The sequence below is a fragment of the Protopterus annectens genome, chromosome 11.part0 (assembly GCF_019279795.1).
Source record: "Protopterus annectens isolate FY-2018-M chromosome 11.part0, PAN1.0, whole genome shotgun sequence".
NCBI classification, from domain to species: domain Eukaryota; kingdom Metazoa; phylum Chordata; order Ceratodontiformes; family Protopteridae; genus Protopterus; species Protopterus annectens.
The window spans coordinates 761,113,072-761,130,647 of NC_056745.1; the positions used below are offsets into that span (position 1 = coordinate 761,113,072).

Consider the following 17,576-nt stretch of genomic DNA (forward strand, 5'->3'; position numbering starts at 1 on the left):
TGCAACAAAACAGACCCAACTTGCTACTTATATTAGGAGTTAGATGGGGGAATAGAGGTTTTTTTTTTTTGTTTCTGAAGGACCATGAATTGGAACAAATGGTCCTGCCTTGCTCCTTGCATCTGCATCTCCAGATCTAGATTTGGGAATTTTTTAAGGGGCAGATTGGAGGATGGCACCAGGTGCCAGAATAGTTAGCTACACCTCTGTCGGTATTATTATTTTTTGATTTGTGCACGAGATTCTTAACTGTTTGCACTACTCGCTCAAACTGAGCATTAGACTGTGTGTGGTTAGAGCTAGAGATATCAGTTTGAAACCATTGTGGTTCCCTACAGCTCTTGAATTCCCTACCTGTATACTGTGGTATATTATAGCAATAACTGACAATGTGGGTGTGGTATATTGAAGATTTATCCATGGCTGGTGTGATTTAATCATGAGGGCTTTGCCCACGTTATTAAATAAAGCCAGCTGTGGGTAAATCTTTAATATACTACACCATGGTGTCAGTTATTACTATTATACAATGACATTACTTAAGAAAAAAATACCTTTTTTCTTAAATAATGTCTTTGTATAACAGTGCTGTGGTGCACATCTGCTTTTTCTTTAGTATCCTGGGGCACTGCTGATGTACTGCACATGGGAGGCTTTTATCGTACAGAAGAGATGAGACAGAATAATCAGGTACATTTCTTAAATTTTGCATAACGTACCAGATTATCTTTTTATTTTTCTCTGTGCTGTCTTTCTCATTCATTTGGTTCTCCAGTTTTGTGAGTTTATTTAAAAAAAAATGAAAGAAAAGTAATTTTTTATTGCACATATTAATGGAAGAAAGTCCAGGTGACCGGACCTTTTTCCACTGGTATATGCTCAGATTTACAATGGGCATGCTGGTTGGGCTGATCAATCAGCGTGCTACTTTTTGAATACTAATGGACAGTCGTTGTATAATATCTAGTATACTGTGGTATGTTATCTAATATGACTACCTGGAATTGCACACCTCAAAACACATCTTTCAGTGCATTGCTTATACTGCTACTAACCGTATCTCATAACTTCATCATCGCTTCAAAATTCAAATAGTAAGCACAGATGAGGTATAAACAACCTCTAGTTTTACTCAATAGTCTTTCTGAAAATCACAATGAAATCATCTCTTTCCTGAAGTGTAAGTGTAATACACATTGCACAAAAATAGACTTATTGATCAATCTGATCTGCTATACTTGGCTAAACTGTTTTATCACAAGCTCTTTCTTACATTTCATGTGCCCTTGCCATCAGTTTTTTACTTAATTGATCTGCCACTATCAGAAAACAAACTACGAATACCAAGCCTTATATGAAACTTATGTATTCTTTGAAAAGTAAGGATGTATTTTGTTCCTCACAGCAGTGTTTTACTGATCAGCTTATCACAGCCAGTTCTCAAAGCAGCTGCATCTCCAGATTACTCTCCATGCATTGTTAAAATCCTTTAAACCTCTTTTCACACATAGTTGCTAGTGTATAGGGTTAGAAAGTTTGGTGTCTGTTTAAAAAAAAATCAAATAAAAATAAAGAATAATTCTTTATTTCAAGGTTTAATTTCAGGCATGAGAGTAGCCAGTCTTTAGACACTATTATTCATTTGTCAGACACCAGTTGCAGCTAGGACTTTGGACATGGGTCACAATATTTTGATTATTCCTTTCTTGAGCAGCAAGTATAATACATTTTATCTTTTGGGAGGGACTCCTTTATTGACACAGGATCCCTTTGCCTTAGCCATTGATTGGTGACTCCCTGCGGCCGTTTGTTGTTCCTTGGGCCACTCATCTTTCCCTCTTGCTCCCTCTGGTGAACTTTTTGGGGCATTGCTACAAATTTAGTGGTCAGGCACATCCTCTATAGCAATTTAGACATTCTGCCGGGGTAGGGGGTGCCACTCTTGCCAGCATCAGGGAAGGCATGGCAAGGGGGTGAGATTCTCCTAGTTAATTCACTCTAAGGAGTTTCGTCCTGGGCAAAGGACCTTACTACTAGCCACTTACTCTCTTTTAGGGGGCTTCCATCTCTCTAGACTTGCGAAAGATGAGCCAAACAAAAGAAAAGTGCTCCGATGCACAAACCACTTTATTCACAATAATCCTATAGTCTTGAAGTGTGCAAAATACACATACACTTTTCGTCGCTTTAGATTGCAGCAAACTTCCTCAGAAGACAAAAAACTGTTATTCACAATACGTTTAAATAGTAAATGTGAAAAGTAATTAACTCCTTAATTGGTTAATTAATTAAAACCAATTCTCGTCACTGCTAATCAAATAAAAATTAAAAATAAAACAATTCCTAAGTTCTGTAATATAAAATAAATTAAAACGTCATTCACAAAATACGTTAAAAGACAGTAATATACATGTACTCTGTCTTTTACGGCAAACAAGCAAGGGGAACTGATCATTTTATGCATTTAAAAATTATACATGAAGCAATAAACAAGAGAGAACGAACAAAAGGGAATGTTGCTCCCTTATTTACATTTTAAAGGTACTAACAGGGCTGGCACGGTTATTACCATCACTTATATTCAAAGCCAGTCATACTAAAATGCCAAATAAATACATACAACCTAGTGTTAAATTCACTTATGTTTAAGTGCTATGTTGTCAAATGGTGCAGGCAATCATTTCAGTAAAATAAATAAATTATAAAAATATAAAAATAGTTGGAAAAGGTTTTCAAGTAATTTAAAATGTTAAAATATTAAATATAGTTGTCATTAAAACATATTGACAAATATAATAAATATATATAAATATATAAATATAATAAATATAATAAATATCTAACCTAGTGTATTTCTTGATTACAATAATCTTTTATATGCAGTTAATATGTTACTAATATAGTACTATAATAGTGTATCATAGTACTAATCTGCTATAAAAATGAATAAATTGTTATTACTATTTCTAATGTATATATATGTATAATATATATAAAAAATATATATATAAAAAATGTATATAAATATATGTAATAAATGTATATATAAAAAAATATATAAATAAATATAATATTCCAATCAATTATTGTCTATTATGTTTAAGATATTTATAATTTATAAACTTATTATTTATATATATTAATATTACCTTTCCAAATTTTTTTAATCTTAGAATACATTTGATGGATGACATCTCATTGATACCAGGGAATTGGTTGGCATTTGTTGCAAGTTGCCAAATTAATTCTTTCCGTTCTAATTTTAATGGTTCATAGGGACACCTAGGATCTAATGCAACTTGGTCAATAATCTCGAATTTAAAAGAATGTCCTTCATTAAGGTGGCAGTGCCTAGCTAAGGCATTGTCTAATTTAGTTCTATTAATACTGTAAATGTGTTCATATATTCTCTCATGTAATTTTCTATCGGTTTTCCCTATGTAGAAGGCTGCACACTTTTCACACTTTGCCATGTAAACCACTTGGCGACTACTGCAATTAAATTTTTCTCTTATTCTGTAGGTTTGATTTTTTATTTTAAAAGTGTGGCCTTCTTCAATAAATTTACAATAATTGCACATATTACATTTAAACATACCTCCATTAAGTCTAGGATTGGGCTTCTTAGCCTGTAAAATTTCTTTAAAATTCTGGCTCCTCCTATATACTAATTTTGGTTTATCAGGTAATAAGTCCCTGAAACTACTATCCGATACCAAAAGGTGCCAATTCTTATTTAAAATGTTCTTAATGTCAAATGCATTCAAGTTAAAACAAGTAATGAAACTACAGGTAAAAGTCGGTCTTGCTTCTTTCCTTACCATTTGAGCTGACTCATTACTTTCTGATGACAATGTACCTAATATTGGGGAATAAATCCCTTCCCATCGTTTGTTCTTAACTTCAGTAACTATGTTGTCAATAAATTCGCTAGGATATCCTCTCTGCAGAAAAAACTTTTCAAGGAGTTGGCATTCGTCTAAAAAGTCAGTGTCATTTGTGGTCATCCTTGCCGCCCTAACGAGTTGTCCTTTGACAACTGCTTTCTTCTGAAAAAGTGGGTGGCTACTAGAGAAATGAAGAAATGTATTAGAATAAGTCTCCTTTCTATATATAGTAGCTATAAACCTTCTATTCACATAATCTTTCCTTAAATTAACATCTCACATAATCTTTCCTTAAATTAACATCCAAATAGTTGATATTGTCTTTACTATGTTTGGATGTGAATTCCAGGAAGTCAGTACTATTATTAAAGGTAGATATAAGCTCATCTATACCCTCTAATGGGTCATCAAATATCATAAAAATATCGTCGAGAAATCTCGTGTAAAAAATAATTTTATCTTTAAACATTTCGTTCTCTAGTACGGTAGGCCTTTCCCAACGTGCCATTACCAAATTTGCAATACTGGCACCACATGGGGACCCCATGGTGACACCAATCTTTTGGTGGTAAATCTCTTTATTGAACAAGATGAAATTATAAGAAAGAACTGTATCAATTAGTTCTCCTATGAGTTGGATTTCATCAGTGGGTGCACCCAGTAGCCCCAACATGTCACTGACCCATTCAATTGCTTTGTCATGGGGAATACAAGAATAAAGGTCTTTGACATCAACTGTAACAAACAGTCCTGTATTTGAAAATTGCAAGTCATTGATAGATCTAAGAAACGACCATGAATCTTTTGAGATCTGTTTTTCTAACTTTATATACTTCTGGAGAATTTTATCAATCACTTTCGCACAGGTATATGTCATACTCCCTCTCCCATCGACCAATGGTCTCATGGGTGGGTCTTCCAGGTTTTTATGTACCTTAGGGATACCAAATAATACAGGTGTCCTGATCTGTGCTTGTTGTAAAAAATTATATAAGTCATTGTCTATCCTCCTTTCAATAAATAATTCTTCAAACAGTGATTTAATTCTATTGGCCGCTATATTCATTTCGTTCAAGGATGATTTCATGTAAGTGTTACTTTCAAGTATTGCTGTCATTCTGTTCTCATAATCACTATTAAACATTATTACTAGCCCCCCTCCCTTATCAGGCTTCATGACACGAATGGGCGCCTGCTTTAAAAGGTTTAATAAATCCCTTTCTTCTTTTGTCAAGTTGTACTTGTACCTATTTTTAATTTCCTTCAAGTTCATTAGGTCTGCTTCCATAATTTTTTCAAATAATACTAATGAAGGGTGAAGGGGGGGATTGTACACACTTGAAACAAAAAAATCAGATCTTTCACTAAGGTTCTCTCCCATCAAAAATAATAGGTTCAATTTTCTTGTAAAAAGTTTCAGATCTATCAAAGTGTGAGCGACATTAAATGTAGTACTAGGTACAAAAGTGTAACCCTTACTCAGTAAGACCACAATTTCATTACATATAGTCAAACTGGTATAATTATATATTTTAAAGTCTGCTTCTACATTCATTATGACTGTACACTTTTGTTGATGGTGACTAAATGTCGTGGTAGTAACATCATTTACTACCACTTCCTCCTCTTGTTCTTCTGGTTCCTCTTGTTCTGAAAGTTGGACCTCGAGGCTGGACCCCGAAAATTTTGGTTCCCAAACCTTGTTTGATTGTTATTATGTTGGTTTGGTCTGTCAGAATTACTAGAATTATTCTCATTTGTGGTATTTCTTTGTTGGGCCAGCCTTTCGCTCCTCCTAACGTCACTGTCAGTGTTAGAAAATAGTTCAGGTCGAGGTGGTGAGTTAATTTCAGGCTGTTGTACATCTGGACTTGTTCTTTGCCCAGAATGAGTCTCAGTATCTAACACAGTATCTTGTTCATTTGGCATCATGTTACCAAGTCGGGGAGGGTGGGGATAAGCTTTCCCTTCCCCATAGTCTTTTAAATCTCTATTGATTTTCTTTGTTTTAGTACTGTTCATCTTTGTCAAATGGTCGTCAATACTTAAAAAACATCGGTCGTATTCAAACTGGTATCTGGTAAAATTAATGTCATTCTTAATTGAGTTGTCAATTGATTCTAACTCATTTAATAAACTGTCCACCATTTCCTGATAGTGAGTGCAAAACAATTCTAGTAATTCCAGCCCATGTCTATCGAATAATGATATGAGTGCAGTATGAAAATGAGTACCTTCTATTAACCCCGAAGGGAATTGCCAGTGTCTGAGGCCTTTAGGTACTATCTTTAGCCTTATACACTCGCGAAAATATGCAATTTCTAATTGCAACTTACGGGTTTTAAACAGTTTACTGTCAAATACATTTAATTTCTCGTTAATATCATTATTTACCTCTGATTCTATTCGAGTAGGGCCATTCGCCTGTGAGCTATTAAAAGTAAAAGTCCTATGCGCCCATGTTGCGAATGGTTCACGTACGATAGTCCTTTGATTACCAGCCAGCACCCCTTCACGTTGGTTGCTTGCCATTACACCCTCACGGCCATGTGGTAGTTCCCCTTGAATTCCATTTCCATTTAAATTGCCGTTAGTTCCAAAATTGTTCATTACGCCAAACCGGCCAATATTTCCTTCAATCATCCGGTTACCTGGTAGCACTCCCGCTTGGGGTAGTCGGTTGACGTCATCCATCCATTGAGAAAGTCGGTCGACTTTCTGTGTAAGCCGTTCTATGAGGGCTGTAAGGTTCCCATCGCCCTCGTCCCTTTCCAAAGTGGATGTTGAAGCACTCTCTATGTTCAGTTCCATAACAAACTATCAGCCAACACCAAAGTCCAAACTAGCGAAAGATGAGCCAAACAAAAGAAAAGTGCTCCGATGCACAAACCACTTTATTCACAATAATCCTATAGTCTTGAAGTGTGCAAAATACACATACACTTTTCGTCGCTTTAGATTGCAGCAAACTTCCTCAGAAGACAAAAAACTGTTATTCACAATACGTTTAAATAGTAAATGTGAAAAGTAATTAACTCCTTAATTGGTTAATTAATTAAAACCAATTCTCGTCACTGCTAATCAAATAAAAATTAAAAATAAAACAATTCCTAAGTTCTGTAATATAAAATAAATTAAAACGTCATTCACAAAATACGTTAAAAGACAGTAATATACATGTACTCTGTCTTTTACGGCAAACAAGCAAGGGGAACTGATCATTTTATGCATTTAAAAATTATACATGAAGCAATAAACAAGAGAGAACGAACAAAAGGGAATGTTGCTCCCTTATTTACATTTTAAAGGTACTAACAGGGCTGGCACGGTTATTACCATCACTTATATTCAAAGCCAGTCATACTAAAATGCCAAATAAATACATACAACCTAGTGTTAAATTCACTTAGACTCTAGACTTGCAAGTAGCAAGTCAAGGCCTTCAGCCTCAAATATATATAGTACCACAGCTGTAATAAAAGTAGCATGATTTGTTGTGGCTGTTCCTCCTGTATTGCCAGTTGTGTGGATGCCTTTTTTGCTGCCAGCGTTTTATCTGACCAGTCTTTTTACCTCCTATAAGTTTACCTTTTTGTGAGTCTTCACTTCTAAAAGTGTCTAAAATGGCCTGACTCCTGTTATGCACAGGACAGGGCAACATTTACATTTTTATATTTTGATGACTCCTCTATTCTTATAGACTATTTTCACAAGTCATTAAAAATCTTGATTCAGAGAAAAAAAATATTTCTCTGTCTGCAATTCAGATGAACTTGGAAAAAATCTTTACTGACGTTTTCTCTAAGTATATTCTTTCTGGATGTCTTCTCGTCTCACCAATATCATAATTTTCCTTTTTCAGGACAAATGGAAGTTTATTTGAAGCAATTTCTGGCATTTTCCTAACAATCTCTGGAAAATCTAAAAATTCTAAATCTCTTGGCCTCAACTAATCTCAAGTGTTTTGGCCACACTTTGCTTGTGACAAATTTAATAATTGGTTTCTAGTTGTTACTCAGTCTGTTATCCCACATATAACAAGGGAAGTTCAGGACCTCTAGAATCAGCAAGATATTTTAAAAGTACTTAAATGTTGAGAGATAACAGCTGTAATAAAATGTTTTACATTCCCTGAGTCATCAATCATGTCCAGACCTTCTGCTAGTGGTCACAGACAACATCATAGTTGTAATAATGAAGGGTAACCAGGTCTAAACCCCTTACTGTTTATTACATTCAGTCAGAGCAAAGCATCATTGCAGACAAGTTGAGCATAACCAGACCAGATCATTAGGAAGGTAATTTGAACCAGTGGATCTTCCAGGAATTAGTCTATCTGTTTGCCTCCAACTGTGACACATAGCTAAAGAAATTCTGTTCCAGGTTTTCTTATACAGGCTTCAAATTCAGATGATAATTTCCCATGAATGGGAATGTTCCTTCATGATCTTCCAACCTTTCCACTATTCTTCTAAACAATTCAGAAGGACTCTCCAAAAATCATTGTGTTGACTCCATTTTGGCCCCAGCTAAAGTTGCTCTACTTTTTTCTAAATATTTCCAAGAGCAATTATCGCAGTTTTCCTCACTGGGTGGGCTTATTTATACAACACAGGTATTGTTTGATACATCTCATTCCTCAATTTTCTTAGCTGACTGGATGATACAATCTTAAGACTCTTTAGGCACTGTTTTGTTTGAGGACCTGCAGTAGGTATTAAAGGAGGCAAACTAAATTGCTCCTTGAAAATCATAGCTGGGTATGTGGTGAAGATTTCTAGTTGGTGCTGTTCTAGAACCAGGCCCCTTTTTATGACTGGATGTCTCTGGTTCTATAGTACTTGTGTGGGTTCTTGTCATTTGGCCTCTCTTTTTCATCTACCATGATTTATCTCTCTCTGCCATATTTTCTTATCTGCCCTGTAACCCCTCTACCCTTCCTCAACTTTAGCAGTTGGTAAAAATGGGTTTTACATTTGCTCCTATTTTGACCACTGTTGGCTTCCTCTTGGGATCTTTACTTATGCTTGTAAATATCACACTGTTTCTTTGGAACCTACTCATTAGGCATTGTGGAAGTTCCTATCTTGGGAAACAGAGTTTCACATAGCTCTGACTTCGCTGTCACAGTATCTGAGTTACAAGATTTTATATTGAGACAGCTGTATCTTATTTATTTCAAGGACAGGGTTACTTTGAGAATAGAGCCTTAATGTCTGCCAAAGGCCTACTGAATATTTACTTTTCCAGGCTATTTATCTCCTGATGCTTTATTTGCAGTATCTTAAAGTCAAGGAGAAATAATTTTATATACACTTGATGTCCTTAGGCAACTCGAATACTACATTGACAGGACTAAAACCTTCAGGAGTCATAATCAGCTGTTTGTCTAATATGAAGATAAGAAAAGACAACAAATGTTTAAGCAGGCAATTTATATTCTAGTCCTGTGGTATTGCCTGTCATTATTCTCACCTTATTTATTCACTTTCAGAAAAAGGTAGGGCCTAATCTTTCATAGTTTTTGTCTACTTTTTACTTTTCAGAAATGAGTAGTAGCTAGAAATTTTCTAGAAGCAATAACTTGGTGTTTTACACATATGCACTTCATATTTTCTATAAGTCCAGTGCAGGGCTGATAAGACTACTTCCAGGGGTTCCTAGATATTAACCCATTTGTTTCTCCCTTTTTTTATAAGCTCTGGTACTTGTCCCATATAGCTTAGCCTAATGCATCAGTGATCTATGATAATCATAGAACAGTTGTGTTAATAAACTTGACTTAACAGTGAAAGTTCAAATAGATCACTGCTGCATTAGCTGGTTTCTCTCTCTATTCCTGTACCGTTCCGATTTTTATACTACAGCATAGGATTTTTATTACTATGATCCTGTTTGTTAGAGTTCTAGCCTCCTTCTTCTGTGGAAAGAAAGTTCTGAAGTTTTGGTGCCCTAGCCACTGAGTTTTGGGGAGGATAGTGACTATGGCATATAGAAGGTGCCATAAAAGTTTGGAAGCTGTCCATTTAGTATGATCCTTGAGAGGATGGCCCATGTAGCTTAGGCTACTATAGCTGTGATCTATTTAAACATCTACTGTTATGGTAAATTTACTTAAACAATGGAATTTTTAGGATTTGCCTTCAGGCGCTAGTGATCTGTTGAAGTCTATTTAATAAGTCTGATATCTATGCACTCAAATGCACCACAATCTAATGCAAGTTAAGATGTGCATGTGAGAGTTGGTGGGGAAAAAGCAGCAGTATTTTCCAACCAAGTAACTAAATTCTGAGGCTCAGTACTTGAGATCCTGTTATGCACTATCTTACTATTGACAAGGAAAAATGCATTGCATGTGTAGCTAGTCAGCTTAGAGATATCATTGTTCTAACACATTCATTTCAACTTATAAATAGCAGCTCACCAGAAAGATACATGATCACATATGCATCAGACAACATCACTTAACTTGTGAAATCTACTTCAAAATTAGTTCAGTTTTCTTTGTCTTTTCCCGGTTAGGGGTCGCCACAGCAGAACTCCGGTCCGCTAATGATTGGCAGTCGATTTTTATGGTGCTGAGATGCCAGCCCGACGCCCAACCTTCAGTGAAAGCACACCCATTCACACATGTCTTTCGGAGGCCACTCGACCACGGAGAGGACATGCAGACTCCACACAGAAGGCACTCCAGCCGAGAATCGAACAGGAGAAACTCTTGCTGTGAGGTAACAACGCTACCGCTGTACCACCGCGGCTTTCAAAATGAGTTCAGTAATATTCCTATTTAGTCTCTCAAGTATAGACTAGTTATTATGTCCTGTAAAACAAAGTCTAAGATCTTTGTCACCACCATTAGGTTTTTCAGCGATTACCTCATATCCATCTATGACCAAAATGATCTTATATAAATATCTTGGATTAGAACTAGACCCTTATCTAAAAAAGTACTTCAACAACTCAATATATTCCATAGCCAAAAATGTATTTATTTCAAGACTAAAGTATGCTTTTGACCTTACAAGTTTAATTCACTCTGTTATCAACAATAAATTTGAAAACACAAATGTCTGCTGCTTTATCAAGCTTTCAGACAACAGGACCCATCACTGCAACCTCTTAGCACTACAATACCAACCCCTTTCTATTTTCTCTCACTATTACAAACTTTTGCCTTCAAGTCTGTGAATCTGTGGCATAGATGGTAAGAATCTGTATGATCCGGATGACCTGGATTTGATGAGCTCCACAGGATCTGAAGAGTTCATGAGGGGAGAGAAGTTTGTTTGTTTGTGTCTTTCAGCTTTTCCCAGTTAGGGGTCGCCACAGCAGAACTCCAGTCCACTAATGATTGGCAATAGAGTCTTACGTGCTGGCTTGCCAGGCTTAATGCACAACCTTCAACGAAGGAACGTCCATTCACGCATGTCGCCACACAGAAGACGCTCTAACTGAAAATCGAACAGGAAGGGAGAGAAGTGATGAGGCAAAAAGCCTTCTTTGCTTTCTTATGGGGTGAACAGGTGGGTGTTTATGGCCAGGATACTCAATTCCCATTAAAGATCACATAGGAGGCTCCCAGCACCGGGGGGATGAATGTGCTAATCAGAGCATATGGGCCCCTGCTGGGCATGCATATCCTCCTGTTCTCAGTCTTTTCTCTCTCTATATGGACTTGGACCAGGACTGCACTAAGAGTGAGGTTTAGCTTATGCAACATAAATCCCATCATCCAAATTCACAACAGTCACTGACTCCTATCAAGAAGGACAATAACACCAAACGACACCCCTTCTTAAGAGAAATGTAAAAAAAATGTGTTGATCCCCACATGGAAAACAAGAGAAGAATATCCCAATGAGCCTTTTTAGGACAAAATATCACACTTTTTGGTATAGCAATAATTATTTTTTCACTGGTACATCTTAAGTACTGATCACTAGAAGAAGAAGAAGAAAAAAGGGGAGATAATGAAGCATCATAGGCCAGCCTGGAGGTTTTAGTGGTGGTAGTGGAGAAGAAGGGCTGAGATGAATTTTAGCACTATTTGCCTTTTCTTCAGAGGAAAAACACTTGGGGATAGTGTTGATAACACTGATGACTTTGCTGTACTTGGACAGGGTTGTCTTTGCTACAGCCATCAATGGCTACCATTAAAGTGTACACAAGGAACTGGCTTGTAACTGCATACTTGTGTATAGATACAGTTGCCAAAGAATGCAACAGTTTTTCTTGATCTGATGAAGTCTAAAATGGGAAAGTGCTAATCCAAATAAAGCTTCCTTAAACAAATACTGACTCTAGGTGACTTATTTTGAAGATTTAAAAAGATTCATACAAGAACTTTGTAATTTGAGTTTAGAAGCTAAGGTTCACTCTCTTTATTGAATCACAACTTGTTCTTGAACTACCCCTTTAGTATTTGTTCTGAAAAATAAATAGTAGACTATTCCCCAGAATCCACAGAAATTAATCAAAATGAGTCCCCAAATACCCCCACCAACCAGCATATTCAGAGCACTGCATGTGTCAGTCCCTGCAGCTTAAGTGAAAACTGAAAAATATCATACATTCCAAAATACTTTCCAGTCTCAGAATAAGTGTATTATATGCTTCAATCAAAGATGACAACACGGCCATTACTTACTATTTTGGCCCCCATGTTTAAACAATTCATCTGTGGGTCTAAGACTCATGGTTACCACAGAATCTTTAAGAGAAAGAAATCTGTCCAAAGACTACAATAATGGGGGGACAAAGGCCCAAACACAGGGGCAGATTTTAAATATTACTCTATAAACTTAAAGCATTGCTACAATAACAAGGTTTGCAATAGCTTGCATTTTTCTAAAGTATATGATGTCTGAAACTCAGATGTATGTCATTATTTAGTCATTCCTCAAAGATGTGTCAGAAAACTACAGATTTTATGAAGAACAGACAAATATATATTAGGCAAAAATCTGGACAGTTCAGAGATATGGGCAGTGACAATCCCAGTACTTCATCCAATGGTACTCCAATAGCCACATTTTGAAACCATTTTCAGGCAAAAGCTGCAAATATTCATTATTTTATAAACTGAATTATATCATAAGAAAGTATAGTCAACCACGTTATGCAGTCAAATTTGGTTCTACTATGAAACGCTGACTTCCTGAATACATACCCTTCCTAAGAAGGAAGAAGAAAATACCAAAAAAACAAGAGGGCAAAAAACTCCTTTTTTCTTGTTTTTTTGCAGGAGGGCAAGCCGTCTTCCCACACTCCCACCACCCAAACTTATATATATATATATATATATATATATATATATATATATATATATATACACACACCAATTCCATAGTCACACAAATTTGAAGAAGGGAAAAATCTCCCTAAAAAGTGAATCATTGCTGGCAAATATTTAAAAATTGCTCTGGCAATGATTTCTTTTCGAGAAAAGCATTTGGCCTTATGCCATTCATCTTTTTTTTCTGTGGGCTACAGACACTCGGGGAATTTCTCCTCGACATTGTGCAGGGAAGCCATCATATTTAATGTGGAACAATACAGACTAGTTAATATGGTGGTCTGAGAAACAGTTTCAAAACATACAATTCAACCAGTTGTGAAATGTTAATATTTGATATGACAGCTGTCAGTTTTTTCAGATTTTTAAGCAATTTTTTTTTCAGTTCAGAAAGTCTGACCTCACTATATAAAATAGTCTTTCAACCAAACTATCAAAATATTAAGAGCTTTTATATGACAAAATATATTCTTGGGTGAAATATTTACAGAACAAAATATATAATATAAAAAAAGCATCTTGCACTATTGACAATTTTCAGCACTTTGATTAAAAATTTAGAATAAAGCTATTTGTTTAGAGTAGTTCAGTTATATAACATTTACTTTACAGAGAGCATCATGTTTGTTTTCCAACCAAAAGCATTTATACTCAATATGCAACAACACTTTTGTATCACAACAAAATTCTCAATAACTATATGAATAATATTAAGTTCATGATAGCAATATATTGAAATCTGTGAGTCATTATTTAAAACCAGCAAAATTATGAGCACTTATTACTTTTAGTTTCCTGACATTGCTGGAATTACCATACATACATTACTTCAAAGGATCAGGTAGCTGCCATACTTGGAAATCTTAAAAACTAACTCAAAATGTTTTTTTTTTTTAATTATTTTGTACTCCAGTAACTTTTTGTACTAGTAATATTAGATGTCATTGCTGGAATGCAAAGAAAAAAAGTGATCTATGATGTATTTGCACAAAGAAACAGTATGAGTGTAGCCATACAGTGGACTGTGCTGATGCTACAAAGTGATGAAGTGATTGATATTCTTCCAGCTGGCAAAAACCCAAACGGTCGCTAAGGGCATGACAGTATGATTATTACTTTGCCAAGTATTCATCAAAGGCAGAGAATGTGGCTACAGCTTATGCTCCTCTATGATCATCAGAACAGGAGTACTTCTTGAAGAGGAAACCCCTTTGAGAACTCCCCTCTACCGTCTTTCATCCTTAGCGCACTGCTGACATGGAGATAATGAGCTCCAACTACAACCTGTACCACATGCCGCCTGAATTTACTGCAGCCTAATAATATAAAGGGAACTAGTAATTAGCCTGAAGATTTTTATCAGTGAACTTATGTCAGCATTATAGGTCTTCTGAATGTCTCATTCTCAGCTGGCGGAGTTATTCAGATGCAAAGTACATACTTACATAACTTGTTAGAATGACAGCTCTCTTCACGAATGGTCCTACAACTTTCAAAAGACTCTGGTCTGCAGACCCACACCTAAAATGAAAAAAAGATACAGAAATAATTAAGGAGTGTGGTATGTGCTACACTACAGACATGAAGATACAATTTGCATAATGTTCTGCTTATTCTTGACTTTCTGTTACATTTTGTACAAACCTCTAAGTTTCTTTTGAGGTTAAAAACTTTACCAAATGTTGCTATGGTATCAAAATTATTGCAGCTTTGATAATAACATCAGAACTTGTACTAATTTCTAGCTGGGCTTAACTCAGACTTTTACAATGTTTCACTACAAAGAAAAATTCCTTGAAATAATAAAAAAGCACACAAATGAACGAGCAACAGCTCCCCAAAACAAAACATTATTGTAAGGTGAAAAAGACCCTACTCCCCAAATGGGGGACTTCATCCCTACACCTTCGTTACTTATGTTGAGTAACTCCAGTGTCACACACACCCATGGAGAAAGGCGAAACACCTTAACAGGGTAAACAGTACTCACACATAGATGCCAGTCACTTGGGAATATTACTGACAAAACAGTACCTCTGTAACACTCACAGTAAAAAAGTAGTTGTATTTTTAAAGATATGTGAAATGCACAAATTAAGGCAATGCAGACTGAAAGCACAGAAAGTACTAATGCAATTCACAGCTGTAGACATAAGGAGACAAACAATTGGCATGTAAAAATATATTAGCTGTTTTAATATTGAAAATATTTATAATTTAATTCCAAATACTATATACTACAGTAGAAATAATTCTGTTTCATCATATCAGCCAGGACAGCCCAGATAAGAAGCCGTACTCCATCATTTCCCATGTTATGCTTTCTGATACCAAAGGAAAGTAAAATACTGAGCCTCTAACAACTGAACATTAGCACTTCAGCCATCTGTCAGTTTAGGTGGGCAAGAGCTGTCCGAACATCAGGAATCTGAGAGGCAATTCCCCCAGATATGATACATCTGTACCAATGGAGAGGTACAGCTATTTAAGACAGATGTAAGCATTCTGGGTTCTTAGGAAGGCTTGGTCAGGCTTCCTCTAGAGAAAACTGAGATATGTTGGGCTTTTTGGCATTAAAAAAACAACAGTGCAGGTTGAGGAAACTTAAAATGGCATACATGGACAGGTGCTGTACAGGAAAGCTCATACGATTTTAAGATACCCTCCCAGGAGAAAAGGAGACTGATTACTGTGCTCTGTCTCATCCTGTCAAAAGTACTTGAGTGCCCAGCTATATCACATGCTCACAGCTTTATAAGATGATATTTTCTAACATACAGCAAGAAAATGTCAGAGTACTCAAAGACAGTAAAAGTGACTAAAATTATATACTTTTTTCTTAGCTATCAAAAATCTGTAAAAAAGGTTAACCTATTGTGTCAGTGTCTGTAAAGATAATTGCATTATGGCTCAGAGAATGCAAACACATGAACAGGACTTTTCACAGATCCAGATGAGCTGGGCACTTACCTTGGAAACTGGGGACTAGGAGTAGGATGGGGCATTTTTTAAAATAAAAATTCAACCTCATTCAGCTTTAGCATCAATTTCCTCTCTAAGATCTAGTAAACTGCAACTTTTCTCCTCTGTTTATCCCACCAGGAATATCTCAATATATTCTCTTGGTTGTAATCCTATTATTCTTAGTTGACTTAGCTTCCTCAGCTGGTCCTAACTCCTCTGGCGCACCAAGTTGAGCCCATGATGTACACTGATGAACAATGGTGTCAGTCATGGAGGCTGGGCTGTGCCTCACACATCCTGGTCACATGACAGACACACACCTGTACCATGTTATACTGATGCGCTGCAGAATGATGAATCCAACGGAATATCAGCAGCAACAAGTGGAAGGTAAATCAACACAGCAGGCAGGTAAATGTCGTTTTTTATCTTCTGTGTCACCAATGATATCATCAACTGTGATGGTGGCTAAGGTGGTGAAAATTCTGGTGGTAGGTGTACTTAACACATGACATCCTGTCAAGCACTGAAGAGGTAGAGAAGAGATGTGCTGCCCACAGAACCTGCTGACTGGAGTATAGAACCGACATTCCTTTACAGCCGCTTATTTTAATAACTGGAGAAAACAAATTCTGAGCCTTTCATACCAACACTGACTGTCAGTTTGTTTTATGAGTTTCACTATAGAATATATTTTATAGACAAAGAGCAGTTCATATAATCAAACATTTCAAAAGCTGCTATGTGCACTCGAATCATTTCAAATTGTGCATCTACAAGAACTGATCAAAGTTTACCACTAATACAGAGCACTCAGTCTTTTTTGCAGGCATTTTAGGAAAAAGTTTTTATATAGGAGAATCATTAAACTGGAATATGTCATCTCAGTCTAATATATTTTACTTTAAAATATAACTTATTACACAGCTACAGACTTAAGAAAAGAGATGTAAGATGCAACTACATGTTTTATTATGTGAAAGTAAACAACAAACATACATTGAAAAAAACTTGAAAAAGCAGTGTATATTTCTAAAGTTGAAATAAAGCAGTCTGAAGAACAGCTGTTAACTGATAAACTTTTGGTAGGTAGCAGTGCATTCAAATCCTACATATTAGTGACATGATGGTTATCAATGATTAAAGGAACAGAAATAAAAAAAAAATGAATAGGTGAAATGTAGAATTTTCAGTATCTCAATGTCTGTGTTCCTGACTTTATATTAGACTAATTTTCTTTGTATCATGGGAAAGCCCTATCTCGATAACAGTGAACACATGGAAAATGTTTGTCTACATTTTTAGAACAGGAATCGAGTGTCTGTATTTCTAATGAAACTGGACCTGAATTTCTTTGAACAGGAAATTAATTACTAATCCCATAACGCCAAAGATTATCACATAAGTGATTTACCTTTATTGTGGGTTAC

The 17,576-nt window shown here is 35.9% G+C and overlaps 1 protein-coding gene across 1 annotated transcript in view; it reads right to left on the bottom strand.

Moving 5' to 3' along the window:
• Nucleotides 1-17,576, bottom strand: part of TMTC1 (transmembrane O-mannosyltransferase targeting cadherins 1) — a 2,511,834-nt gene that overhangs the window by 1,315,488 nt on the left and 1,178,770 nt on the right. The window contains exon 5 of the mRNA XM_044087246.1: nt 14,628-14,703. Within this exon, the coding sequence (XP_043943181.1) occupies nt 14,628-14,703 (76 nt within the window). The remainder of the gene's footprint in view (nt 1-14,627; nt 14,704-17,576) is intronic.